We start from the raw sequence: 27931 nt of genomic DNA, 5'->3' as shown, positions 1-27931 counted from the left end.
CCTGTGGGAAAACACCCATACCCAAGGACTCTGGAAGTGTCGTGTCCTACTCTTTCCCACTGGATGGTCAGGATTTCACTCATGCCCTGTGCATAGAATAAATGCTGGTGCGAGCACGTCACGCAGCAAACACCCACTGGTCAAAGGAGGCCACGCTGGAGGACATTTCAGATGAGAGAGAGACTCCTTCCTCTCTGGGACAACCCATTTTCCCGTTCTCCTGCTAACTAGGTAATAGTCATGGTTAGTACTGTACTTTCTGAGCCTTGTTCAGAAGCCCTTTACTTGTAGGAATCCATGTCACCCTCCGACAGCGCCATATATTATCATCATGTTCATTTATGGATATGGGGACGGAGGCACGGAGGGGTTCTGGGTGTGTGGTTGCAGACACCAGGAACAAGGAAGGACAGACGTGGAGAACGAAGTCTGGGTCTATGTTCACAGAGGCTACCACACTCTGGGGTGCCAGCCCGGGGTGGGGGAAGGACTAGAAGGGCTGAATGTGAGTCATGTCCTCCCAGAGGAGCAGCTGTCCTCCGTCCTTAGGGAGCCCAGCACCGGCAGATGGCTGGCATGCAGCTGTGGGCATAGTGACCACCAGGGTAGGCCCAGCCCGGAGACTGACTGAGCGGCCCCAGCCCTGTGCTGTCACCGGGGCTGGCACTGGCCGGTGGCGGCTGGCCTCTCAGAGGTCTGGGATCCCCGGCCTCCTCCAGCCGGGCTGCAGTGCGGACTCCTCCTCCCCCCTCCTCCCACGCAGCCCCTCCTTGAATCACGAAGCCAGACCCCAGTCCTGGTGTTGCTCAATGGCCAGGAGCCCAGTTTCCTGTGCTCAGCGCCTGACGTGTGGGTCCCTCTCTTTTCTGCAGTTCAAGGGAAAGACAAGATCTTGCACAAGGCACATCAGCCCTTGGCCAGGGTGGGAGGCATGGAGCCTCTCTGGCTGCTCTTCCTGCTCTTTGTCACAGGTAGGTCCCCTCCCCCCATTCCTTCTTTCCCTCCCCTTCCTTGAACATATGACTAGGTGGAGGCCGGGAGCTGGCACTGGGCTGAATACGAAGGAGTTGGAAGTCCTTGCCTCGCCCAAGTGACCTGTTCCACACAGCGTCCCCACCTGCTGGGGGTCTACGTGCCCCCCCCCCCGGGATCCAAACCCACATGCCCACCTTGGTGGGATGGAGGCTGAAGGAGCTTCTGGCCCCCAGTCATATGGGAAGGAGAAAATGCTGACGGTGGCATCTGAGGCATGGGCTGGCAGTCGGGGGAAGTTTGGGGGGCACTGGTAGGAGCCCCTAAAATTATGAACCAAGACCAGCTTCCAGGGAGTGGCAGGGAGAGAGGGAAGGAAGGAGGAAAGGCCTGGAACTGTGACCTGCATCTCGGAGAGGACCCTCTCACCTTTGGAAGGTCCCCTTGGCCTCAGCTCTTGATGGGAGGTATGGAATAAGGGTTTTGGCCACCGAGTTGGGGGCACTGATACCCCCAATTTTGCACATGATGGCCTCTTCCATTGGGGAATGGTACTTCTCACTCCCCAAGGCAGTAGGAAACCTGGGTTGAGGAGAGGTGATGGGGTCTGTTCCTGCAGCTCCTGGTGGAGGAGGAGAGGGAAGGGAGGTGCGTGGTGGCCCGCGGTGGCTCAGCTGGAGGCAGAGGGATGGATGAAAGGGGATGCATTGGGGGTACGCTGTGCATTGGTGTCTCTGGTTCCAAAAAAGGCAGGTCGTCAGCTTCTTGGTCTGACCTTTCCAGTTTCTGTCACAATAATGGCTGGAGGCGGGGGTGGGCAGGAAAGAGGCCCAGGCAGGAGGCTACCGGTGACTCCCTGGTAGCCCCTGCCTGGCAAGAAGCGGGGTCTCCACGTCTGTCTCCTCTACCCCAAAGAGGATGCCCAAAATAGCAGCCTCATGCCTCTCCCAAAATAGTTTTGAAACAAGTCCTTCCTGAAAGGGGAACAAAGCCACAGAAATAGGGAAGCTGGAGGCTCAAGGTCAGGAGAGAGGAGTCTGTGGAGCAGTACCAGTGGGCGCCACAGAGCAGGCAAGTGAGGCCGGGCAGGGAGGGACATGCCCACTGGGAACCAGCCCCAGGCCTGAGGGGCCAGCGGCCCTGCTGTCTTGAAATGAAGACAGGACAGGAGGGGTCCTAGTCCCCTAAGACAGGAAGAAGATGTGCAGAAGAGAACTGGAGGGGTTTTAAAACTATGTGTTTCTGAAAGAGGCCCAGAGAGGGCCAGTTTCTTCTCTGAGGATGCCCAGCAAGTCAAAAAGTGAGAAAACCAGCCTCAGGACCTAGGTTTCCCGGTTCCCAAATTCCCACAAAAACATGCCTGGGCTGTGCCAGGTACCTGTTTCTTCCTCCCCATTTGTACAAGCTCCTTACGGACAGAATTTTTGTCCATTTGGTTCGCTGCACATAGCAGGTGTTCAATAAATATTTGGTATATAAATGGAGGAGTCAACGAATGTCTCCTCTGCAGAGTCGGGCGGGGTCCCCAACACCACAGTGCTCCAGGGCGTGGTGGGCCAGTCCCTGCAGGTCTCCTGCCCCTACGACTCCACCAAGCACTGGGGGCGGCGCAAGGCCTGGTGCCGCCAGCTGGACCAGGAGGGCCTGTGCCAGCGCGTTGTCAGCACGCACAACCTGTGGCTGCTGGCCTTCCTCAAGAAGTGGAATGGGAGCACGGCCATCACGGACGATGCCCTGGGCGGCACCCTCACCATCACCCTGAGGAATCTTCAAGACCACGACGCTGGCCTCTACCAGTGCCAGAGCCTCCGTGGCCGTGAGGCCGACACGCTCCGGAAGGTACTGGTAGAGGTGCTGGCAGGTGAGTGAGTGGCTGTTGGGGCCAGGCCTCATGTTTTGGGCATCTGTGTTTAGGACCATAGGGTCCCTGGGAAAACTCACAGTGTGAGTCCCATGGACGGTTTTGCAGGTTGCTCACTATGCAAGGGAGCCAAGTCCAGCGGGGACTCCTCTTGTGCCCTGGTGCAGGGCTGTGTTACCTGTAGGCGGGGCATCTCTCTCTAATTTGCATTCATTGTCGGAGTTAGCCTTGGCCCTACTTTCTCAAATTGCTTCACCCAGTCGACATCTGATTAGTCTGTGAACACCTACAGGTGGACCTTAAGGGGCAGCAGATTAATCTATTCACTTGCCCACTCAGCCAAGGAACTTATCAACGTAGATGAAGTTTTCTGGTGCAGAAAAACAGCCCTCAAAGGAATGCTTGCTGGGGAGTGTGCTTCACTTCTCTGGTCCTCCATTTCCCCATCCTGAAGGGGAAATGATGGGACTGGCAGTGTAGCTCAGTGGTCAAAAGCTTGCTTAGCATATGAGAGGCCCTGGTTTTTTCCCCAGTACTGCTAAAAAAAAGGGGGGATAGTTTATATAGAGATGATGGCATTAGTCCTGGTGACCCTAGGGGGTGACACCGGAGGCAGACCTCCTGACACTGAACTGACTTGAGATTAGCATTTCAGGCCTGAGGGGGAGAGACACCCTTGAGCTGTGCACAGGGACCACCCTTCTGCCTGTCTCTAACAGACAGCTGTGTCCCAAAGAAGGGCAAAGGTCCCTTCCTGACTCTCCTCTTTCCCAGTGACCCCATGGCCCTTTATCATCAATGAGGGTCAAACGTATCTCCTTAAGGAGGGGCGACTGCCAGCCCTGGACACCAATCCCTCCTCTCTTTCATGGAGTCGGGACACAGAGACGTGCATTTCCAGCCCTGTCAGGGTCTAAGGCTCAGTCGATTCCCAAGAGGATGGCAGGAAATGATATAGTAATAGTAACCCGTTGCTTGTGCAGACAGCCCGACAGTTTAAACCCATCCACGATTCCATCTGGATGGAGGGAGGGAGGGATGTGTGATGGAGAGAGGGATGGCAGCCCCTGAGTGCCTGTGTGACACTAGATACTCCGCAGAGTGGCTCCTGCTGACTCCTGCAGGGAGGAGGTATTCCTAACAGCCCCGCTGTCAAGGTGAGAAATTGAAATTCAGAGAGGTTCTTGACTTGATCCATGCAGAACAGGAACTCCCAGGGCCTCACTGACCCCACCTGGGTTCTCCCCACCAAGGCAGCTGGCCCGAAGGAGGGCAGAGCTGCAAAGTGACAGCTCTGTCTCCCGCAGACCCCCAGGATCACCAGGACACGGAAGACCTCTGGGTCCCTGAGGAGTCTGGGAGCTTCGAGGCAGTGCCTGTGGAGCACAGTATCTCCAGGTACAGTGAGCAGACCCCGGCAGACTCCCGCGCTGCAGAGCCCACGCCGGGTGGGGACAGAGGTCCTAGGACCACGGATTCCAGGACAATTAGAGCAGGAAAGGTCCTGTTTCCCAGGTCCTGTTTACACCCTGCCCGTCAGCTGGCATGTCTGGCGTGACGGTGCCAATGACAGGAGACTGAAATCCTTCTGTCACACTTTGGCTCTCTGATGCCTGACTGGGCAGCCCCCCACCCCTCCCCTGGCAGCCCGGGACCCCATGGGTCAGTAATAGCGAGAGTCGCAGCACCAGCCCCAGACTCCTGGGTCCCCGTCCCTTTGGTAGAACCAGAATCTCTTTGACGGGTCCATGGCTGAGTGTCGGTGTTTAAATGCTCATGTAACCACTGAGTGCACGCGTGTGTGCACACACTCACACACCTTAGGAGACCACGGGCACAGCAGACAGCTGCTGGGCCAGGGAGGGAGGGTGGTGTGCAGGCCCCGCCAGCCCCACCGGGATGTGCTGGGCAGAGTGCTTTCCCCAACCCTCTGGGGAGACTCCAGCTTGCAGGCCACCTCCAGGTTCCCAAGTGTCCTCCTTCTCTTTCTCAAGGGAGACCCCATTTCCACCTACTTCCGTCCTCCTCCTCCTGGCCTTCATCTTTCTCAGCAAGCTGCTGACTGCTGGCGCTCTCTGGGTGGCAGCCTGGCGGTGCCAGAAGCTGAGGAGCTTTCCAGCCAGCGGGCAGGGCTGTGGCTACGACCCAGGGCACCGGCTCCAGACGCTGACAGGTGGGCTGGGGAGCCTGGCGATGGCTGGGGGGGGGGCGGCAGGGCGGGAGGGCTGAGCACGGATCATTGCAGGCCCCGTGGACACATGAGAGGAGAGGACCCCAGATGGGAGAAGCTGGGGAGAGGCCGTCCAGGAGCCACCCAGCCTGCACGCTCGAGACTCCTGGTTCTGCCCCAGCAAGACATCACTCAGCCTGCACCCTGCTTGCTCTGGGGCCTGGAAGGAGGTCGTGTGTGTGTGTGTGTGTGTGTGTGTGTGTGTGTGTGTGTGTCTGTGTGTGGGGGATGTGTTTTGGGAGGCAGGTCACTTCTCAACACCTGGGCTTTGGACATTAAACACTCTCAGAAGTCAATCCACGACTGTCCTGCTTTACTGGATTTGGGCCTTCCAGAAGCTCTTCTCTTTTGCTTCCTGGCTAGGGTTAGGGTTAGGGTTAGATGAAGGAAAGCTAAAGGATCTCACTGCTCAGGGCCTGGGGTCCAGAGGTACCATGTCCCTCTATTCTCAAAGGCTCCCATCTGGCCAACCTTTTCCTTTTTCTCTTCCCTTCCCTAGATTCAGGCACCAAGTCAGGCCCCCTTCTCCTGTCATCCTCTCCCTCCTTCTCCCTCTCTCTCTCCTCTCCCTCCCTCCCCTTCTCTCTCTCCTCTCCTTCCCCCTCTCCCTCCCTCTCCCTCTCTCTCCTCTCCCTCCTGCTTCTTTCTCTGCTTCTCCCTCCCTCTCCTCTCCCCTTCCCTTCCCCCTGCTTCCTGGGACTATTGCCAGCTGTTAGGTGCAGGACAAGCTGAACCAATGTTAGCTGCAGGATGACCCAGGCACTCAAACCCCCTCTGTTTGGTCCTTTATCACCTGTTTGTGTCAAGTCCGAACACTCAGCCCCACTCAAGGCTGAGCACTCAACCCCCACCTGTCTGGTGCAATGGAAACCCACATCTAGTCCCTGCCCGTCTGCCTGAAGGCAGAAGATGACACCACTGTGTGATCCAATCACTGCTCACCAACAAGGCAGCCTGCAGACCAGAGACCCCATTAGATTTGGGCTATAAAAAGCTCCCTCCTGCCGGTCCCTCTCTCTTGCTCTTGCTCTCTTTCTTCTCTTGCTTTTGCTCTCCCTCTCACTCTCTCCTCTCCTCTCTCTTTGCTCGCCCCCCTCTTTCTTCTCTCTTTCCCTCTCTCTCTTTTTCTCCTCTGTTGCACGGCTGCAATAAAGACCTCTCAGTTGCTCAAGTGTTGTGATCACTTTCCTTTCACCAGCCTCATCCCAGCCCCAGGCGCCCCTCCACGGCCCCTCCAAGGGCTCCTGCCCCCAAGGCCCTGCACCTGGCAGGCTGCTGACTCATCCTTTCACCCCCTGAAGTTTGCATCCACCAGGCTACTTCCCTCCAGACAAGTGAGGAGGGCTGGGCCACAGTGCAGCCTATCAGAGCTGGAGATGTGGTCCAAGCCCCTCATCATATTAAAAAGAAACTAAGGCTCCAAGAGGGACGGGGCCTCCCTGGGTTCCCCAGTATTGCCTCAGGATCCAAAGTTCACTTGGCACTCAAGGGACCCTTTCCTCTGCTCAGTCCCACTCATTCATCCTTGAATTTATTCAGAATATCTTGGCGTCTGGTGGTCTCTGCCAGGAACCATCCTGAGCTCTGGAGGGACAGCAGTGAACAGCAACTGGGGTTCCACCCACACGGAGAGTGGTCTGGAGGGAGAAGAGGGAGAAAATCAGTAGTACCACACAGCAGGAAACCTGACGTGTGCCCGAGGGCAAAAAGTGCCAGGGAAAAAATTAGACCAAAGCCAGGTGGAGAGTCCTGGCTGCAGAGGGCTGGGGAGGGGCTGCTTTAAACAGGCAGTCAGGAGGTGCCATTGAGGTGTCCCCTGAAGGAGGGGAGGAAATGAACCAGGATGGCATGAGGGAGGGTGTTCGGGGCAGGGGCGCAGCCTCACAAGTCCCTCTTCATCTTACGCAGGAGTGAGGGGGAGACGGGGTGAGGGTGGGCTGCAGCAGGAGGAGGAACCAAGTGGGCCACAGCCCTGGGCTCTCTGCTCCGGCCCCAGGTGGCTAGACTTGGGGTCACTGAGAAGATGCTCAGCACAGAGCTCATGTTCTAGCCTCACGTTACTCCCCTGGTCCCAGCTGTGTCCCCACCCTGCCTCCCACCCCACTCCGGCTGCTCCCCTGGCCCCCACCCTGGAGCTCCGTACTCTGGGCCAAACTGTTTCTCCGGCTTCCCTGGCTCGGTGGATATCAAACTCTCTCATTACATCCTGGGCCAGCAGCCTTGTCCCCACAGATTGTGGACAAAGTCTAAGTGCCAGGACTGAGCTGAGCCCTCGGTACCTACTCCCATATGGGCACCAACAGGAGGAGGCGTTGGGGACACCTGGCGTCAGGCACAGTGGCCCCCATTCACCTCCAGCTCAGAATGGAGCTTCCTCCGCTTGAGAACTCGGCCTTTCCTCCTCCCTGCTCTGCCCCGTCAGAGTCCTCCACCTCTGGATTGGGATCACCACTGGGGTCTCCAGCCGTGGGCTCAGGAGCACCCTGGACTGAGGGCACGCAGATCACTGAGCCTCAGTTTGACCTCTGCCCCTGGCCAGACATGCTGAGTGCCTCAGTCCCTCTGAGCCTGTGTCCTCACCCACAAACGTAACTAACCACAAACACTCCCCCTCCCATGCCTGGCCTTCTTCACAGGGTTGTGAGGTTAAAAGTAATAACATTTGTGAGAGTCCCTGGCCAGCTGTCTGGTACACAGTATGTCCTCAATAAGCTCACTTCCTCCCGGTCATGTCCAGCAACATGAAACCTCCCTGGAGGCCAGCCTCCTGCCTGGCCACCTCTGTCCCAGCAGTGGACAATATTCATTTGAGGAATTCAGTTGAATGTTGAACATAATTCTGCTCATCACAAAACACTCCCGGGTGGCTTATTAATGTGAAAATAACTTTCTTGCAAGGAAATTAAAGTGTTGGCAGAACAGATAAATACCTGGTTTGCTCAGGACTTTCTGCCCTGGGAAAACCTTCAGTCCCCGGCGTGCAGGGCTAGTGGGTCACCCTACCACCCGCCTCACTAGGCTCAGCTTACCCTAGTTGGCCGTCTCAGGCTCCCAGGGCCAGCTTCCCTTTCTCGACTCCCTTGTACCTGAAGGAAAGAAGGACAGAGAGGGGAGAGGAGGGAGGGAGGGTGGCTTTTCCAGTCCTATCCTGGGCCTCACCCTGCAAGGTGCCCCACCCAGGTGTCCCCACAGACAGCTCTAATCTCTTTTTATTTTATTTTTTTAGTTGTAGATGGACACAATACCTTTATTTTATTTACTCGGTTCTGAGGATCGAACCCAATGCCTCACCCATGCTAGCCAAGTGCTCCACCCCTGAGCTACAGCCCCAGCCTAGCTCTAATCTCTTTGATGGCTGCTGTCCACCCTGGTGTCCGTGGTCACTTTATTACTCACTTTCTGTCCTTGTTCCTCAGAGTCCAGACACTGGGCTGCATGAATGAAGGCCTGGTGTCTCCAGTGCGGGAACTGGGTTTACATCCCAGGAAAGGAACCCCAAATTATGAGGTTTGCAGTTTATGTAGAGCATCTGGGACGTTGGTCTATCTCGAGAGAGAGCAGAAGGGAAGGAGGGAGTGAGAGAAAGAGAGAAAGAGAGAGAAAGAGGGAGAACCTTATTCCCCAGCATGAATAAATTTTCTCCAGGGAGGAAGGGGAAGGCTATGAATCTCCCAGGAGGTAACAGTTTCTAGCTTCCAAGGCAAGACTGAGCACATTCACCCCCCACCCGCAGTGTTCCTCTCTCAATAGGCCTCCTTGCAAAAAAGGTGAAGAACTGAGACTTGTCTCCCAACAGAGAGGACAGAACACTCATGAAACAAACTAGTATACCATCAGTAAAGAAAGCCTGGAGGAAAGAGAGAAAGGGGGTGGGGAGGGAATGATGTTGCAAATTAAAAATATTAAAGAATAAAAATCCAAAAGATAGTAAAAGAAGAGGTAGAGAAAAATATGAGGAAATCTCCTAAAAGGCAGAGCAACATGGACACAAAGACGGAAATGAGCAAAGGTACGAAAAAGAGATGGATATGAAAGATTCCACATTCAACTAATTAATAAGTTGTAGACAAAATGGAGGGAGAAAAGGAATGCAGAGAAGTAACTGTCAAGGAAGTAATCTGGTTTCCAAAGCTGAGGAGCATGGATCCCTATGGAAAGGGTCTGGAGTGTGCAGGGGAGACAGGAGCCAGCCCCAGACCAGATGCGCCATGGAGGCGGCGTAACCAGCTGTGAAGTGGCACTCAGGAGGGGCAGTGTCCTGAAGCTCTGGGGGTGTGATGGGGGCATTTGTGAATAACTTAAAACCAGCTGGTCTTGGCCATTAGTAGGCCACGTTCCTTCCTCCTTTATAGCTTTCCATCCACAGATTTGGAAGACCCTGAAGGTCACCCTCCCTTCTTCTCTAAGATCCTGCCCCTACCTCCCGCTGTGGCTGGCCCCCGCCCTGGGCTTCTGTCTTTCCTCTGGTCTTCTCACCAGCCCTGCTGGCCCCTGCTTGCAGGGTCAGTTTCTGAGCACTAAGCCAACCAGCATTTGGAAGAGCTCCCTATCCCCAACCCTGGAGATGCCCACCCGTCCCTACCTCCCACTCTGTGGTCACGGAGAGCCCCACGTGACCATCGGAGACAGATGTTTCCTTCCCTCAGGAGAATGCTGTGCCAGTGACCAGGCGAACCCCAGAACTGACATCTGCCAGCCCAGTCATGGGCCCCAGGCTTCTCCTGCTGCTGCTGCTCCTGGGACGAGCAGGTAAGACTCAGATGGAGCCTTCCGTGCCCAGGAATAGCTGGGGTTCCTGTAGATGCCATATCCCCACGCTAGAGGCTGGGTTGGGAGGTGGCCCCAGCCCCCGGCCCACATTCACTCCCACCTCCTTTCCTTCCCTAGGTCAGGGCTCCGAGGGCAGCCTCCCAGAGGTGCTGCAGGTGCCCGTGGGGGGCTCCATTCTGGTGCAGTGTCACTACCGGCTCCAGGATGTCAGAGCCCGGAAGGTGTGGTGCCGGTTCTCGCCTGAGGGGTGCCAGCCCCTGGTGTCCTCAGGGGTGGATCGCTCAGCCCCAGGAGACAGGCACATGTTTCTCACCGACCTGGGAGGGGGTCTGCTGCAGGTGGAAATGGTCACCCTGCAGGAGGAGGATGCAGGGCAGTACGGCTGCATGGTGGAGGGAGCCTTGGGCCCCCAGATGTTGCACAGGGTCTCTCTGGAGGTGCTCCCCTCGGGTGAGTCATCTTGGGCCTTCCATCACCCTCTGACCTGCCCTCCCAGCCCCCACCTGTGGCCAGGGCTCTTGGGCCTTGAGGGATGGGGGTGCCTGCGGGGAGGCTGTGGGAGAGATATCTTCATAACAGCCCTGTAGGGAGCGGAAACTGAACTGGGTGGGAGTCTGAGATAAATCACCTCCCACATCATGGATTCCCCTGCCACTAAGAGTCTCCTCCTCACACACCATGGTTTTTGCTTCCTTTTCCAGCATACTCAATGCTATCTTTTTTTTTCCTCCTTAGAAATGTTTTAAACAAAACTGAGTTTGAGCCGAGTGTGGTGGTGCAGGCCTGAAATCCCTGAGGCTCGGGAGGCTGAGGCAGGAGGATGGCGAGTTCAAAGCCAGCCTCAGCAAAAAAGTGAGGGGCTAAGCAACAGTGAGAGTCTGTCTCTAAATAAAATACAAAATAGGGCTGGGGATGGGGCTCAGTGGCCAAGTGCCCCTGAGTTCAATTCCTGGTACCTGCCCGACACCCCAAAATTGAATTCGAGCATATCAATAAATTAAAATTTTTATACCTTTAAGATTTTTCATCCTGTAGTAACGAGTTTGATGACCTAAAATGAAATGAATTCATATCTTAACCTGACAAGTCTTCATGGAGCATCAAGTGGGTATGTGACCTCCAGGCAGGGTACAACTCAACTATTTCAACTCATTCAGTTTTAAAAATGGAAAAAGTGTCATTAATATGTAGGCCCAAATTCTCAACCCTAATTTCAGTATATAAAACACTTTGCTTTTACATTTCATTCATGCAGTCCATATCTTTCAAGTATTTAAGTACTAAAATAAACATTTTTTTTTTACCAGAAAAATAAGATGCTATATAATAAAGTATACTGAAGGAAAATATCAGCCACCTAAAGTGGGGACTACTGCTACTTTTCTCTGATGGATACTGACTTTTTTTTTCACTTTTTTTCCCTCCTTTTCTCAAATCATTTGTGTCTAATCCCCAAAGAATAAAATTAAGAAATGTATTCCATAAATAAGAGGGTAGACTGAATGGTGAGTGGAATCTGCTCATCTTGAGTTGTTAACCTGTACCACAAAAATAGTGGTTAATCCTAGTTATTCTTTGTCACTCTGTGGTCAAGGAATTCTTTTAAATTCCTAAAAGGCAAATTGTGATAAGCCTCACTGGGAAGAGGGGGCAGGAGGCAGGTCCCCAGAGCCCTCTGCAATGTGTTGCTGCTGCAGAGGATGCAGGTTCAGGCAGGTGTGTGGAAATGGTATGGGGAAGTCAGAGGCTGTGGCCTGAAGCTCAGGCAAGCATCTAGCTTCAGAGAGCATTGACCAAGGCAGCCTCATGGCACCAGGAGGGCAAGACATGGGCAGCAAGATTGGCACCACAGCACTTTCATGGTGAATCTCAAGAATAAGGTGAGGCCCCATCCTAGATGGCCTGAAAAGACTGGCCAGGTACCCAAACTGATGTTCTGGCCCAGGTCAACTAAACCTGAGTCCTGTAGCCAGAATTCAAGCATTTTGTAGGGATGACAGTCACAAAACTGAGTCTCGGGTACTGGTGAGGCTCTCAGAGAGTGTCCCTGTGTTGCCTCACATTAATGCTGACCAGAGGGCGGAGCTTGGGATGGGGCTCGACCAGCACTCAGGTGGGACCACAGGGTCACAGGTATACAGAGAGGCAGCATTTGAGGCCAGTGAGTTGGGAGCAAGGTCACCACTGAGGGTGAAGCTGGAGAGACCTTTCCTGGGTGGGGGCAGAAGACAGGCAGAGATTACTCAGTGGTTTTTCTGCATAGTCTGGGCAGCCTGGGAAGACTAGGGGGGTGCGGCGCGGAGCAGGCAAAAGAGAAGAAATGCAGGGGGACAGGGAGGGAGCTGCTGGCAGAGGAAATGCAGGGGGCCAGGGAGGGAGCTGGTGGCAGAGGAAAGAGGGTACATTTGCAACTAGGTAAAGATACAGAGTCAGCGCCATTCCCCGACCCACAGAGTGAGAGGCCCTGAGGAACGTCCCAGCTGCTCCTTTGTGTCCCTTTCTCAGGGCTTCTTCTTCCTTGGCTCCATTTTCCTAGTCCCTCAGACCCCATCAAGCCACGAAGCCTGCCCACAGTGGGTGTTCTCATTAAATGTTTCCTTCTGAGTTAGCTCCTGGCCTGAGAGAGGAGGAGGAGGAGACCCATAAGCATGGCAGTCTGGCTGAGGACCCCTCCTTGGACCCTGCAGGCAGTGCCAGCCCCTGGGAGCCCAGCCAGCAGAAGAGGTACTAGCAAGACTGGATTAGGGTGGCTGGGAGAAGGTGACTGGTGAAGATGTGACTTATTTTGAGCTCTAGACTAAATTGAAGGGGGATTCCTTCCATCCCCAGGAGCTTCTGATTGACAGACAAACTGACCAATCTCTTTACCCCAGTTCAGCATTGGGTCCTTCATCCTAGAGGATCTTTAGCCAGGACACCTTGATAATGTGTTCGTCTACCTGAGTCTACTCTCCCCACCTGTTCCATGTCCTCTCAACCCTGGATCCCCAAGAATGTGGCTCTCCTCTCAATGTTCCAGAGTTCCTGGTTAGCAACTCTCTGTAGGGTTAGGGCTAAGCCTACCTATTCCTTTCTGTCCCTCAGCATCCCCTTGATCTGGTTTGCTGTGTCCCTTCTTGGCCTTCTGGTGGCAGCTGTGGTGCTGTTTGCTGTCATGACCAAAAAGAGAGGTCAGTAGCTGTCTACCCACCTAGCCCAGCCTCAACCAGTTTTGCAGATGAGGCCAGGAGTCTAGGTCTGTTCCCCTACAGAAAGACTTGTCTGGGCTTTAGTTAAGCACCCACACCCTAGAATTCCCATAGCTGAGGGGTGAAGAGGAGGGAGGGAGAGTCAATGGGGGCAGGCCTGGGGAAATACCGGAATTGGAAAGAATGGGGATGGGGATTAGAAGAAAGGGGATGGAATAAGTAGGGGAAGGGTTCTAGGAGTAGACTGAATATGGAAGCAATAAATGGGTGGGGAGAGATGGGGAGACTGGGGGAGGGGTCTGGGAGATGAAGGGTAGAGGTTTAGCAGTGGGAAGGGGTAGGCAAATATGCACTAGGAAAAAAGTTTCAAAGGCTTCTGAAGGGAGTGAGGGAGTAGAGTCAGCCCTGGAAGTAGACTGTGTGCTGTTGTCTGTCCTGCCAGGGAACAGGCCTGATGTCTGTGACCAGTTCCCGAGCCAGAGAGTTGCAGGCACGGTAAGAGGTTTCTGCATGTCCACCACCAAATTCCCCCCGAGTCTCTATTCATCACAATTGCTGAGAGGTCCCAGGATGATAAGGTGGAGAAAGGAGAGGGACCCAGTCCTCTTCCTAAATGCTGTAAACTTGGCCCCAGTGATCACCTGGGTAACTCACCTACCTAGATCTGGGGAGTAACTTGGTCTTGAAAATATTCATCAACTTTCAAAGTCCTCCTGTCCACTGATAGACATACTTAGGATTGGAGAGAGGTGGAGGGATGGATATCCAGGATGCTCCCAGGCTTCCCACTGAAGGTAACTGGGGCATGGGGGGCACTCCCTCTGCCTGACCTGCCTGCTTTTGTTGCAGGGCCCCTCCTCAGTAGTCCACCACATCCACGATTCTGGACCCGCTGCTGGATTGCCTTTGGATGCACCATGTGCTCAGATTGACTCATCACTTTCCTTTGACAATGCCGCCTATGCCAGCCTCCCTCTTGATTGCCCAACCGGGAAACCTCCATCCCCATCCTCACCTCCTCTGCCTCCTAAGGTTCTATGTCCTCCAAATCTGTGACATATGCCACAGTTTTTTTCCCAGGAGGGGACAAAAGCGGAGGGGCCTCCTGGGAGTCGGTTCAGGATCTGCCTAACAGTCAGACTCTACCCAGCTGAACTGCTCACCATACTGTACACGCGGAGGGGCTGACCCTGGGGGCTCTGCGCACCCATCCCCCCAGCTCAGACCCTATATTCTCAGAACCTATGAACAACTAGGGATTATCCAATATCCTCACTTTATGGATAGGGAATGTGCTACTCAGATATGACTGAGGGCTCTTGGGGAAGACCCCTGCCACACGGTGCTTCCTCTGCCATTACACACTGGGCTAAATAAACCATAATTGATGATATGTGAACTCTTAATGGTTGATTTGGGAAGGAAAGGGACCAAGTTTGACAATCACTTGGGCTGCAAACCAAAGTTATTTTGGTCCAGTGTTTGTGCTGCGTGATCTCCTGGCTGTCCTGCAGCGGTTTCTTCCCTGGTCAGAACCTTGCAGTGCAGTTTGGGTCAAGGGTCACCCAAAAGACTCCTCTGAAACTATTTCCTGCCTCTTCCCTAAGGCCTGGAAGTAGATTCATTTGCTTGAGTCAAGGAAGCTCTTTTGCTTCCTGCTTTGCACCTTTTGTACAAGTGACATGTTGATAGCATATGATGGGACAGTGGGGCAGTTAGTGATAAGTTAAAAGAGACCCAGGACAGATGGGATATGGGAGATGGGCCTGAAAAGAAACAGGAGTTAAGGAGAGAAATAAAAATAGACACCATGTCTGTTTCCTGGAAGGACAAAGGAGTTTCAAGCATTAGGCTATAAAAGACCTTTGTAGACATCAGTCTGACCAGAACTGGTTCTCTTGGTTAGGTGACCATATGGTAGCTCTGTTTCCTTTGGTCTGAACTATAGAGGCTGGGGAAAGCCCAGTGGAGAAAAGGCACAGCAGGGCAGGGAGGGCTGTGGCCATGTTCAAGTGTGAATAAAAGTTAGACCAGGCTGGAAACAGAAAGGCCTTTAAGGTCTCTGCCAGAACTTCATCTGAAACTGTTCCTTTGAAAACATCTGCCCAAATTGGGATGTACAGCTTAAATGCAGGAGATAAGTACTCAGGAACTGGCCATATTACAATCGCAGAGAGTTTAGCCTAAAGAGATTTTCCCTGGTCAGGTGTGGTGGCACATGCTTGTAATCCCAGCTACTCAGGAGACTGAGAAGGGGGATCATAAGTTCAAGGATGGTCTGGTCAACTGGTGAGATCCTGTCTTAAGAAAAGGAAGGAGGGCTGGGGATGTGGCTCAAGCGGTAGCGCGCTCGCCTCGAATGCGTGAGGCCCAGGTTCGATCCTCAGCACCACATACAAACAAAGATGTTGTGTCCGCCGAAAGCTTAAAAAAATAAATAAATAAAAATTCTCTCTCTCTCTCTCTCTCTCTCTCTCTCTCTAAAAAAAAAAAAAGAAAAGAAAAGGAAGGAAGGAAGGGAGGGAGGGAGGTTCTAGATGTAGCTAAGTGATAGAACACTTGTCTAGCAAGTGTGAGGTTCTGGGTTCAGCCTCTAGTACTATAAATAAGAACAATAACAACAACAAAAGTGGTTTTCCCCAGCTGGAGGAACCCTAAGGTTTGGCTTAGGCACATCAAGAGAAGGGTCAGGGGCTCTGCCCCAGGTTCTAGGTTTTTAAGTCTAGGGATATTGTTTTCAATGAGCTTGGGCAGGATGTTCTGAGTTTCCTGTGATAAAAATTTCAGGTGGTGACAGAACCTATTTAACTTCTGTTCCTTGTGGACTCAACTGTCAGGTTACTCACCAATCAACTAAGCCCTAATTTTCTCTGGATAAGATGATTAAAAACTGGAGGAGAAAGGAGGCAGACAAAGGAGAGAATAAAGATTAAAAACAACCAGAGGGAAAAATGTGCTCTGAATGTATTTAGAACTTTTTACAATCTGGCATAAGTAAAATGTCTATTCAACAGTGCAAGGAAAATACTAAGGAACATTATATGATCAATTGAATGGAGTGGAAGCAGGAATATGAAGAGTAAGTACTCCTCTACTTACCATGGGATTATGTCTTGATAAACCTATTTTAAGTTGAAAATATCATAGTTCAAAATGCATTTAATACAAGTAACCTACCAAGAGTCATTTGCCTAGCCTACCTTATGTGTTCCCAAAACACATTAGCCCATAGTGTACAAAGGCATCTAATGCAAAGACCGTTTTATGCCGAAGTATTAAATATCTCATGTACACACACACACGTGAGCATTTTGTAGACTTGATGGGATGTGAGAACTCAAAACTCAATAACCTAAGAGCAGTGGCAACACAGTACACTATGGATATCGGTGTTTTCCTCTCGTGATCCTGCAGCTGAGTGGGAGCTGTGACTCATTGCTGCCACCCAGAATTTTGAGAGAGGATCTACTGCATATCACTAGGCTGGGAAAAGATCCAAATTCTATGTATGGTTCCTACTGAATAGGTAGCACTTTTTACACCATTGCAAGGTTGAAAGATCACAAGTTAAACCATTGTAAGTTAGGAACTGTCTAAATTCTGTCAGTGCTCATGATAAGAAGTCTATGAATAGCAACCAGAGCCATAGTTATAAAAGTAACTTCTAAGATGCAAATACTGACTTTCTAAATTTTATCATAAGAAACCACATGCAAAACAAATGCAGGCTGCCTGGTGAGACAATTTCTTTATATTAGAATCTTTGGAATTCAGCTAAAAACACCTTTAGCAGTGATTAGGCATCTTACTCAAATAGCTAATTTTAAAAGAAAAAAGGATATAATACATACATAAGACATAAATAGTCCCTACATAATACATAAATAAGAGAACTTATTTTTTGAAATGAAATAAAAGACAAAGTTATTACTCAAGAAGGGTCAAATAAGAAATTAAAAGTGGGAAATAACACAGATTCAAAGACAATGAAAAAACAAGTATTTTTTGTCTTTTTTGGGGTACCATGGATTGTACTCAAGGGCAGCAACCACTGAGCCACATCCCCAGCTCTATTTTGTATTTTATTTAGATACAGGGTCTCACTGAGCTGCTTAGTGCCTTGATTTTGCTGAGGCTGACTTTGAACTTGTGATCCTCCTGCCTTGGACTCCTGAGCTGCTTGGGATTATAGGCACCCAGCAACGATAAGAATATTTTTGTGCTGGGCTTAGGAGTATTGATGGAGTGGGAATGATGACAAAGGAGCCTGAAAGAATTTTTATTTTATTTATTTAATTTTATTTATTTATATGTGGGGCTAAGGATCAAACCCAGTGCCCTCACACTGTAGCTCTGCCATTGAGCTACAGCCCAACCCCTGCAAGGAATTTTTTGATTGAAATGTTCTCTTAACAGATTGTACTAGTAGTTGCATTGGTACTAGTGATACATTTGTCAAAACCCATTATTAAAATGGGTGTATTTTCTTATATGTAAAGTATATTTCATAAAATTGATAAAAAAACCATTTTTTTGTATGTGTGTGTGGTTCTGGAGATCGAACCCAGGGCCTTGTGCGTGTGAGGCAAGCACTCTACCAGCTTAGCTATTTTCCTAGCACAATATCAGATAAAGTGGACTTCAAACCACAGTTAGTGAAAAAAAATAATAGGTATTTTCAGAAACAAAACAAAACAAAACAAAACAAAAAAGAATACTTTCAAGACCAGTGGGGAACAGTTAAAATAATCTTAGAGGAAAAGGCCCTTTAAAGTATAACACAAAAATTCAGAAGCATAAAACACTCTCAGATACATTAAGATTGCTACTTTAAGACACATTAAAAATACTTGGAAATCAATCTAACAAAAGAGGCAAAAGACCTCTACAATGAAAACTACAGAACACTAAAGAAAGAAACTGAAGAACTTTCCTTAGAAGATGGAAAGATCTCCCATGCTCCTGGATAGGTAGAATTAATATTGTCAAAATGGTCACACTACCAAGATTTATTGCAGTTCCTATTAAAATCCCAACGACATTCTTTATAGAATTAGAAAAAGCTATCATGAAATTCATTTGGAAAAATAAGAGACCCAGAATAGCCAAAGTAATCCTTAGCAAGAAAAGTGAAGCAGGTGGCATCACAATGGAGTGATGGAGTCTGGGGCGCGCGCTAGTTAGTTATCGGCGAACTATCCCACTCTTAGGTCTATAACCAAAGGACTTAAAATCAGCTTACTATAGTGATGCAGCCACATCAACGTTTATAGCAGCACAATTCACAATAGCCAAACTGTGGAACCAACCTACATGCCCTTCAATAGATGAATGGATAAAAAAAAAACCTGTGGTATATATGTACAATATATATTACTCAGCAATAAAAGAGAATAATGACTGGGAATAAGACAATCCTTCAATAATAACCCCAAATGTGAATGGCCTAAACTCCTCAATTAAAAGACATAGACTGGCAGACTGAATTTATTAAAAAAAAAAAAAAAGACCCAACAATATGCTGCCTTAAAGAGACTCATCTCACAGGAAAAGACAACCACAGACTGAAGGTGAATGGATGGGAAAAAAATGTATCACTTACATGGACCATGTAAACAAGCAGGGGTTTCCATCCTCATGTCAGGTAAAGTGGACTTCAAACCACAGTTAGTGAAAAGGGATAAAGAAGGACATTTCATACTGCTTAAGAGAATCATACATCAATAGAACATAACAATCGTTAACTATCTATGCCCCAAACAATGGGGCATCTATGTTCATCAACACACACTTCTCAACTTCGAGAATCAAATAGATCACAACACCATAATAATGGATGGCTTTAACATACTTCTCTCACCACTGAATAGATCTTCCAAACAAAACCTAAACAAAAATATTATAGAGGGGATTCCAGAAGATGGCGGCGATGGGAGAGCAGCACCCCAGTGCGCCGCGTCACTGTGTGGGAGAAAGACGAGGTAAAACGGCTGAAGGCTACCTTGGTGGGAATTTCCAGTGAAATTGAGGTGCTCTAGAATCTAGAGGACAGATTTCCAGCGCACGGGATTCGGCTGCAGGGGCTTGGTCGCGGGCGATTTCTCCAAACGGAGGGTAGCAGTACCTGGTCGGCGGACCGCCCCGCGGATGGAGTCTGGGGCGCGCGCTAGTTAGTTATCGGCGAGGTACCAGAACGGGATTACAGCAAAGCGGATTCTGGAGGCTCCTGCCAGCGGTGCACTGGCCGCGCTGAGTGCTGAGTTCCGGCCTTGAGACAGAGGAGAGAACCGGTCCAGTTCGATTCCCGACACCGGTCGGAACTCGGAGGAGGGCAGCAGCTGCCATCTTGGAGAGCTGATGCAATCATCCCTGTTTTCTACTGATCTCAGCTCATTCAACTACGGAACAGGTGATTCCAGGCTGGTATTTGCCTGCGTCTCGCAGACAGATCGCTCAGGCTAGCGACTGGAGAACCTGAGGTGAATACTCTTCGGGGCTCACCCCTGGCAAGGCGGGCGCCGGACTTTGAGCGGCCAGATTCTAGCTCCCCGGGTTGCTTTGGCCCAGGGCAGGGGATCCTTCGGGGACTCCGGGCTGATGCCAGTTACAAGTGGATTGTGCGCTGAGGGGTGGCGTGGCTCGGACTCCCGGAACAGTTTTGGCCCGGGGCTAGGGAGCCCGCGGGGACTGCGTCTTTGACCCTGCCCCTGGCGGAGCGTACACTGAGCTGGGAGAGGTTGGAGCGGCCAAGCTCAGGCTCCTGGGGCTGCTGGGGCCTGAGGCTGGGGTACCTCTGTGGAGCCTGCTCCTAGCAGAGTGTGGCAGGGTTCGGAGAGGCTGGGTTCTGGCTCCTGTAGCTGCTTGAGCCCAGGGCCGGGGAACCTGCGGAGACCGCGAGCTGAGGCCAGCTACAAGTGAAACTTGCGACGAGGGGCAGCGGGACTCTGACTCCCGGAACAGTTTTGGCCCGGGGCTGGGGAGCCCGCGGGAACTGCGTCTTTGACTCTGCTCCCAGCGGAGCGTGCACCGAGCAGGGAGAGTCTGGTGCGGCCAGGCTTGGGCACCGAGCAGGGAGAGTCTGGTGCAGCCAGGCTTGGGCTCCTGGGGCTGCTTTGGCCTGGGGTTGGAGAACCCGCGGCGGTTGTTCTGTGGAGCCTGCTCCTAGCAGAATGTGGCGGGGACCGGAGAGGCCGGCTCCTGACTCCGAAGCTGCTCTGGCTTAGGGTTGGGGACCCTACAGGGACTGCTTCTTGGTCTGGGTCCTGCTGGGTGCTGCGGGGGCCTGGGGGGCAGAGTGGAGCTGCCACCTGCGCCCAGAGCAGGCTAAGGGACCCGCCGGTGTGGTATCACGACACCCCAACTGCAGCTGGGGCCGAGGAGAGTAGCCGCCCACGCCTGGAACGGGACCAGCGACCCGACGGCAGGGTAGCCAAGTCACCCCACTTGGAGTGAAGGCCGTGAAGAGTCGCCGTCTGATCCTGCAAGGTAGGCAGACCTGCGTCCCACTGGCAGGACAGGCTCGGCAGCCTGCCAGTGTGGTGGACAAGTAGCATCGAGGCAGTCACGTCACACTGGTTGGAGTGGGGATTGAAGAGAGCCGCCGCCAGTGTCCGGAAAAGGCCCAGCGACCCATTGGAGAGGCAGTTAGGTACCCCCACTGGGAGTGGGGGCTGAGCAGAACTGCCGCCCAAGCCCGCAAGGTAGGCAGATCTGAGACCCACCGGCGGAACAGGCTTAGAGGCCGACCAGCGTGGTAGACACGTCACACCAATTGGAGTAGGTGTGGAGCAGAGCTGCCGCCCACATCCGGATCAGGACCAACAATCCGAGGACGTGGTAGGAACGTCACCACAATTGGAGTGGGGGCAGAGTAGAGCAGCCACCCGTGCCCGCAGGGTGGGCAGACATACGACCAACCAGCGTGGTAGATAGATCACTCTAATTAGAGGAGGAGCACAGCCACTACCCGCCCTACAAGAGAGATATCCCAACTATACAAGAGCAATATAAATAAATAGGGGGAAAATTTCAAAAACACAACAGTTACACCAAGCAGAAAGAAACGCAAGCAATATGAAAAGACAAGGAAAGAAAGGTCCACAAGCAATGCAGGTCAACTCAACTCTAGAAGAGGTAATAGCTGCAACAGATGGAATGTCAGATAAAGAGTTCAGGATATACATGCTTCAGATGATCTGGAGTCTCAAAGAAGACATGAGACAGCAAAATCAGACAATGAAAGATCACATTGACAAGGAACTACAGAAACAAATCCAGGAAGTAAAAGATCAATTTCACAGGGAGTTAGAAGTAATAAAAAACAAACAAATAGAAATCCTAGAAATGCAGGAAGCAATAAACCAACTTAAAATCTCAATTGACAATACTACCAGCAGAATAGATCACTTAGAAGATAGAACATCAGACAATGAAGACAAAGTATTTCAACTTGAAAAGAACATAGACAGCTCAGCAAGACTGCTAAGAAACCATGAACAGAACATTCAAGATTTATGGAATAACATTAAAAGACCAAACTTGAGAGTCATTGGGATACAGGAAGGCACAGAGCTCCAAACCAAAGGAATGAACAATCTATTCAATGAAATAATACGAGAAAACTTCCCAGACTTGAAGAATGAAACAGAATCCCATATCCTAGAAGCCTACAGGACGCCGAAAGTGCAAAATCATAAGAGATCCACACCTAGACACATTATAATGAAGATGCCCAACATACAGAATAAGGAGAGAATTTTAAAAGCTACAAGAGAAAGAAAGCAGATTACATTTAGGGGCAAACCAATCAGGATAACAGCTGATCTCTCAACACAGACTCTGAAAGCTAGAAGATCCTGGAATAACATTTTTCAAACACTGAAAGAAAATGGGTTCCAACCAAGAATCGTGTATCCGGCGAAATTGAGCTTCAGGATGGAAGATGAAATTAAAACCTTTCACGATAAACAAAAGTTAAAAGAATTCGCAGCTAGAAAACCATCTCTTCAAAAAATCCTTGGCAAAACATTACAGGAAGAGGAAATTGAAAATAACATTGAAAACCATCAGTGGGAGGTAGGACAGTAAAGGGGGGAAAGTAATCAAAGAGGAAAACTAATCAGGTTTAGTAACATTAATAAACAAATATGACTGGAGGAACAAACCAAATCTCAATAATAACCCTAAATGTTAATGGCTTAAACTCACCAATTAAGAGACACAGGCTAGTCGAATGGATCACAAAACAAGATCCAACAATATGTTGCCTACAGGAGACGCATTTGATAGGAAAAGATATACATAGACTGAAGGTGAAAGGCTGGGAAAAATCATTCCACTCATATGGACTGCGGAAACAAGCAGGAGTGTCCATACTCATATCAAACAAAATAGATTTCAAGCCAAAGTTAATCAAAAAGGATAAAGAGGGACACTGCATACTGCTCAAGGGAACCATACACCAACAAGACATAACAATCATAAATATATATGCCCCAAACAATGGTGCAGCTACGTTCATCAAGCAAACTCTTCTCAAGTACAAGAGTCTAATAGACCACCATACAATAATCATGGGAGACTTCAACACACCTCTCTCACCACTGGACAGATCTTCCAAACAGAAGTTAAATAAGGAAACTATAGAACTCAACAACACAATTAACAACCTAGACTTAATCGACATATATAGAATATACCACCCAACATCAAGTAGTTACACTTTTTTCTCAGCAGCACATGGATCCTTCACAAAAATAGATCATATATTATGTCACAGGGCAACTCTTAGACAATATAAAGGAGTAGAAATAATACCATGCATCTTATCTGATCATAATGGAACGAAACTGAAAATCAATGATAAAAGAAGGAAGGAAAAATCATGCATCACTTGGAGAATGAACAATAGGTTACTGAATGATCAATGGGTTATAGAAGACATTAAGAAGGAAATTAAAAACTTCTTAGAGTTAAATGAAAACACAGACACAACATATCGGAATCTCTGGGACACATTGAAAGCAGTTTTAAGAGGAAAATTCATTGCTTGAAGTGCATCCCTTAAAAAAAGAAAAAACCAACAAATAAACGATCTCATATATCATCTCAAAATCCTAGAAAAAGAAGAGCAAAACAACAGCAAAAGAAGTAGAAGGCAAGAAATAATTAAAATCAGAGCTGAAATTAATGAAATTGAAACAAAAGAAACAATTGAAAAAATTGATAAAACCAAAAGTTGGTTCTTTGAAAAAATAAATAAAATCGACAGACCCTTAGCCATGCTAACGAAGAGAAGAAGAGAGAGAACCCAAATTACTAGCATACGGGATGAAAAAGGCAATATCACAACAGACACTTCAGAAATACAGAAGATAATCAGAAATTACTTTGAATCCTTATACTCCAATAAAATAGAAGATAGTGAAGGCATCGATAAATTTCTTAAGTCATATGATCTGCCCAGATTGAGTCAGGAAGATATAGACAGCCTAAACAGACCAATAACAATAGAGGAAATAGAAGAAACCATCAAAAGACTACCAACTAAGAAAAGCCCAGGACCGGACGGGTATACAGCAGAGTTTTACAAAACCTTTAAAGAGGAACTGACACCAATACTTTTCAAGCTATTTCAGGAAATAGAAAAAGAGGGAGAACTTCCAAAGACATTCTACGAGGCCAACATCACCCTGATACCTAAACCAGACAGAGACACATCAAAGAAAGAAAACTACAGACCAATATCTCTAATGAACCTAGATGCAAAAATCCTCAATAAAATTCTGGCGAATCGGATTCAAAATCATATCAAAAAAATTATACACCATGATCAACTAGGATTCATCCCTGGGATGCAAGGCTGGTTCAATATACGGAAATCAATAAATGTTATTCACCACATCAATAGACTTAAAAATAAGAACCATATGATCATCTCGATAGATGCAGAAAAAGCATTAGACAAAGTACAGCATCCCTTTATGTTCAAAACTCTAGAAAAATTAGGGATAACAGGATCATACCTCAACATTGTAAAAGCAATCTATGATAAGCCACAGGCCAGCATCATTCTGAATAGAGAAAAATTGAAGGCATTCCCTCTAAGATCTGGTACAAGACAGGGATGCCCTCTCTCACCACTTCTGTTCAACATAGTCCTCGAAACACTGGCCAGAGCAATTAGACAGACGAAAGAAATTAAAGGCATAAAAATAGAAAAAGAAGAACTTAAATTATCACTATTTGCAGACGATATGATTCTATACCTAACAGACCCAAAAGGCTCTACAAAGAAACTATTAGAGTTAATAAATGAATTCAGCAAAGTGGCAGGATATAAAATCAACACGCATAAATCAAATGCATTCCTGTATATCAGCGACAAATCCTCTGAAACGGAAATGAGGACAACTACTCCATTCACAATATCCCCCCAAAAAATAAAATACTTGGGAATCAACCTAACAAAAGAGGTGAAAGACCTATACAATGAAAACTACAGAACCCTAAAGAGAGATATAGAAGAAGACCTCAGAAGATGGAAAAATATACCCTGTTCATGGATAGGCAGAACTAACATCATCAAAATGGCGATATTACCAAAAGTTCTCTATAAGTTCAATGCTATCCCAATCAAAATCCCAACAGCATTTCTTGTAGAAATAAATAAAACAATCAGGAAATTCATATGGAATAATAAAAGACCCAGAATAGCAAAAACAATGCTAAGCAGGAAGTGTGAATCAGGCGGTATAGCAATACCAGACTTCAAACTATATTACAGAGCAATAGTGACAAAAACAGCATGGTACTGGTACCAAAACAGGCGAGTGGACCAATGGTACAGAATAGAAGACACAGTAACCAATCCACAAAACTACAACTATCTTATATTTGATAAAGGGGCTAAAAGCATGCAATGGAGGAAGGATAGCATCTTCAACAAATGGTGCTGGGAAAACTGGAAATCCATTTGCATCAAAATGAAGCTGAATCCCTTTCTCTCGCCATGCACAAAAGTTAACTCAAAATGGATCAAGGAGCTCGATATTAAATCACAGACACGGCGTCTGATAGAAGAAAAAGTCGGCTATTGCTGAGGGCCATTACCAAGTAGGAAATTTCCTTGCCAGCGTACCCCATGTTAATTTCGCTGTTGACATTGCATGTTAGGTGACCCTGCCCAAGGACGAGGGTGGATCCAGGATTAGGGTGTATCCTGCAGTTTGAGGAAGTATCCCAATCCTTGGGTTTAGGGCATTCCCGGTTTAAGACAAGTTTAAGGCGTTCCCAGTTTAAGACCTTGGATTTTAGGGAAGTTCGATGTTGAGGATTATTGCTGCTGGAATTAGGGCGTTCCTGCTGCCTAAGCTCCTGTTGAACTCTCGTGAGATTCAGAGAGCATTTTGGGAAATAAGCCTCGTGGAGTAGGTGAATTGGGTGGAGGAGAACTGGGATTGCGAGAGAACGTGTGTGGAGGCCGGTGTGAGTTCGGGAATAAAGAATTGCTGTTTGAATCTACAAAGCTGTGTGGTGGCTCATGATTCTGTGCCCAGCCGAGACTGCGGCAGGCTATGATCTACATACTGTGGGGTCGGGCTCAATAGGGCTCAATAGGACACCCATAGCGCAAGAGTTAAGAACTAGAATCAACAAATGGGACTTACTCAAACTAAAAAGTTTTCTCTCAACAAAAGAAACAATAAGAGAGATAAACAGGGAGCCTACATCCTGGGAACAAATCTTTACTCCACACACTTCCGATAGAGCCCTAATATCCAGAGTATACAAAGAACTCAAAAAATTAGATAATAAGATAACAAATAACCCAATCAACAAATGGGCCAAGGACCTGAACAGACACTTCTCAGAGGAGGACATACACTCAATTAACAAGTACAAGAAAAAATGCTCAACATCGCTAGCAGTCAGAGAAATGCAAATCAAAACCACCCTAAGATACCATCTCACTCCAGTAAGATTGGCAGCCATTAAGAAGTCCAACGACAACAAGTGCTGGCGAGGATGCGGGGAAATGGGTACACTTGTTCATTGTTGGTGGGACTGCAAAATGGTACAGCCAATTTGGAAAGCAGTATGGAGATTTCTTGGAAAGCTGGGAATGGAACCACCATTTGACCCAGCTATTCCCCTTCTCGGTCTATTCCCTAAAGACCTAACAAGAGCATGCTACAGGGACACTGCTACATCGATGTTCATAGCAGCACAATTCACGATAGCAAGATTGTGGAACCAACCTAGAAGCCCTTCAATAGATGAATGGATTAAAAAAATGTGGCATTTATACACAATGGAGTCTTACTCTGCAATAAGAAATGACAAAATCATAGAATTTGGAGGGAAATGGATGGCATTAGAGCAGATTATGCTAAGCGAAGCTAGCCAATCCTTAAAAAACAAATGCCAAATGTCTTCTTTGATATAAGGGGAGTAACCAAGGACAGGGTAGAGACGAAGAGCTTGAGAAGAAGATTAACATTAAACAGAGATGATAGGCGGGAGGGAAAGGGAGAGAGAAGGGAAACTGCATGGAATTGGAAGGTGAGCCTCAGGGTTATACACAATTACATATAAGAGGAAAGGAGGGGTAGGAGAAAAATTATATAAGTGGAAGAAACGATTTATAGTAGAGGGGGTGGAGAGAGAGAAGGGGAGGAGAGGGGAGGGGAGGGGAGGGGGGATAGTGGAGAATGGGATAGACAGCAGAATACATCAGTCACTAGAAAGGCAATTTGTAGATCAATGGAAATGTAACTGATGTGACACAGCAATCTGTATACGGGGTAAAAATGGGAGTTCATAACCCACTTGAATCAATCTGTGAAATATGGTATATTAAGAACTATGTAATGTTTTGAACAACCAACAATAAAATTAAAAAAAAATATTATAGAATTCAATAGAACAATCAATAATTTAGACTTAATAGACATGTATAGAATAGTCCATCCATCAAAGAGTAAATACACTTTTTTCTCAGCAGCACATGAATCCTTCTCCAAAACAGACTATATGTTATGCCACAAAGCAAGTCTTAGCAAATACACACACACACACACACACACACACAGATACTACCCAGCATTCTATATTACCATAATGGAATGAAATTAGATATCATGATAAAACAAAAAAAAATAGAAGTTACTCCAACAACTGGAGTATGAATGAACAAAGGATTGCAGAAGACATCGGGGAGGAGATAAAAAAATTCTTAAAAGGCAAATAGAAACCCTGATACAAAATGTTAAAATCTCTGGGATACTATGAAGGCAGTATTAAGAAGAAAGTTCATTGGATGGACTTCATTCCTTAAAAGAAGAAAAAGTCAACAAATAAAATGATATACCAATATATCTTAAAGCCCTAGAAAAAGAAGATGTTAACACAAGTTAAACAGATCAATTTCAAACAATGAAATAGAAGATATTACCAAAAGCCTACCAACCAAGAAAAGCCCAGGACCAGATGGATTCACAGCTGAGTTCTACAAGACCTTCAAAGAAGAACTAATACCCAATACTCCTCAAATTATTCCATGAAATAGAAAAAGAGGAAACTCTTCCAAACTCATTCTATAAGGCTGGTATCACCCTGATTCCAAAACCAAAGACATATCAAGGAAAGAAAACTTCAGACCAATATCTCTAATGAACATAGATGCAAAAATTCCCAATAAAATTCTGGAAAATCAAATACAAAACCATATTAAAAATACAGTGCACCATGATCAAATGGGGTTCATCCTAGGGATGCAAGTTTAGTTCAACAAACAGAAATCAATAAATGTAATTCATCTCATCAATAGACTTAAATATAAGAATCATATGATCATCTCAATAGATGCAGAAAAAGCATTTGACAAAATACAGCACCCCTTCATGTTCA

At 48.3% G+C, this 27931-nt stretch overlaps 2 protein-coding genes across 3 annotated transcripts; both read left to right on the top strand.

Annotated features, from left to right (window-relative positions):
- Positions 1–692: 692 nt before the first annotated feature.
- Positions 693–5695, top strand: LOC308652839 (triggering receptor expressed on myeloid cells 2-like). 2 transcript variants are annotated; one of them, XM_081300906.1, is made up of 5 exons: positions 693–971; positions 2483–2833; positions 4141–4231; positions 4828–5006; positions 5079–5695. In XM_081300906.1, the coding sequence occupies exons 1-5, from the start codon at positions 932–934 to the stop codon at positions 5093–5095; spliced, it is 678 nt and encodes a 225-aa protein (XP_081157032.1). In that variant the 5' UTR covers positions 693–931; the 3' UTR covers positions 5096–5695. The 2 variants fall into 2 exon arrangements, with proteins under 2 accessions (XP_081157032.1, XP_081157033.1); XM_081300907.1 differs by having other exon boundaries at positions 694–971; positions 4885–5006.
- A 4071-nt stretch (positions 5696–9766) lies between these two features.
- LOC308652838 (trem-like transcript 1 protein) lies at positions 9767–14288 on the top strand (the record flags this gene model as incomplete). The annotated part of the gene is made up of 6 exons (XM_081300905.1): positions 9767–9812; positions 9951–10283; positions 12443–12557; positions 12918–13003; positions 13464–13516; positions 13871–14288. 6 exons carry the CDS (start codon positions 9767–9769, stop codon positions 14075–14077), a joined length of 840 nt encoding a protein of 279 aa, XP_081157031.1. The 3' UTR covers positions 14078–14288.
- Positions 14289–27931: the final 13643 nt, after the last annotated feature.

This window comes from Spermophilus citellus (genome assembly GCF_964194105.1).
Source record: "Spermophilus citellus genome assembly, chromosome: 7".
Taxonomy (NCBI): Eukaryota; Metazoa; Chordata; class Mammalia; order Rodentia; family Sciuridae; genus Spermophilus; species Spermophilus citellus.
Note: the sequence above shows the minus strand (reverse complement) of the source record. Positions and strands in the feature narration are given on the sequence as shown.

Coding starts and splice junctions, on each gene's coding strand:
- LOC308652839 (XM_081300906.1), top strand. CDS start 932: ATGGAGCCTCTCTGGCTGCTCTTCCTGCTCTTTGTCACAG. Junction 972..2,482: donor CTTCCTGCTCTTTGTCACAG/GTAGGTCCCCTC, acceptor TCTCCTCTGCAG/AGTCGGGCGGGGTCCCCAAC. Junction 2,834..4,140: donor ACTGGTAGAGGTGCTGGCAG/GTGAGTGAGTGG, acceptor TGTCTCCCGCAG/ACCCCCAGGATCACCAGGAC.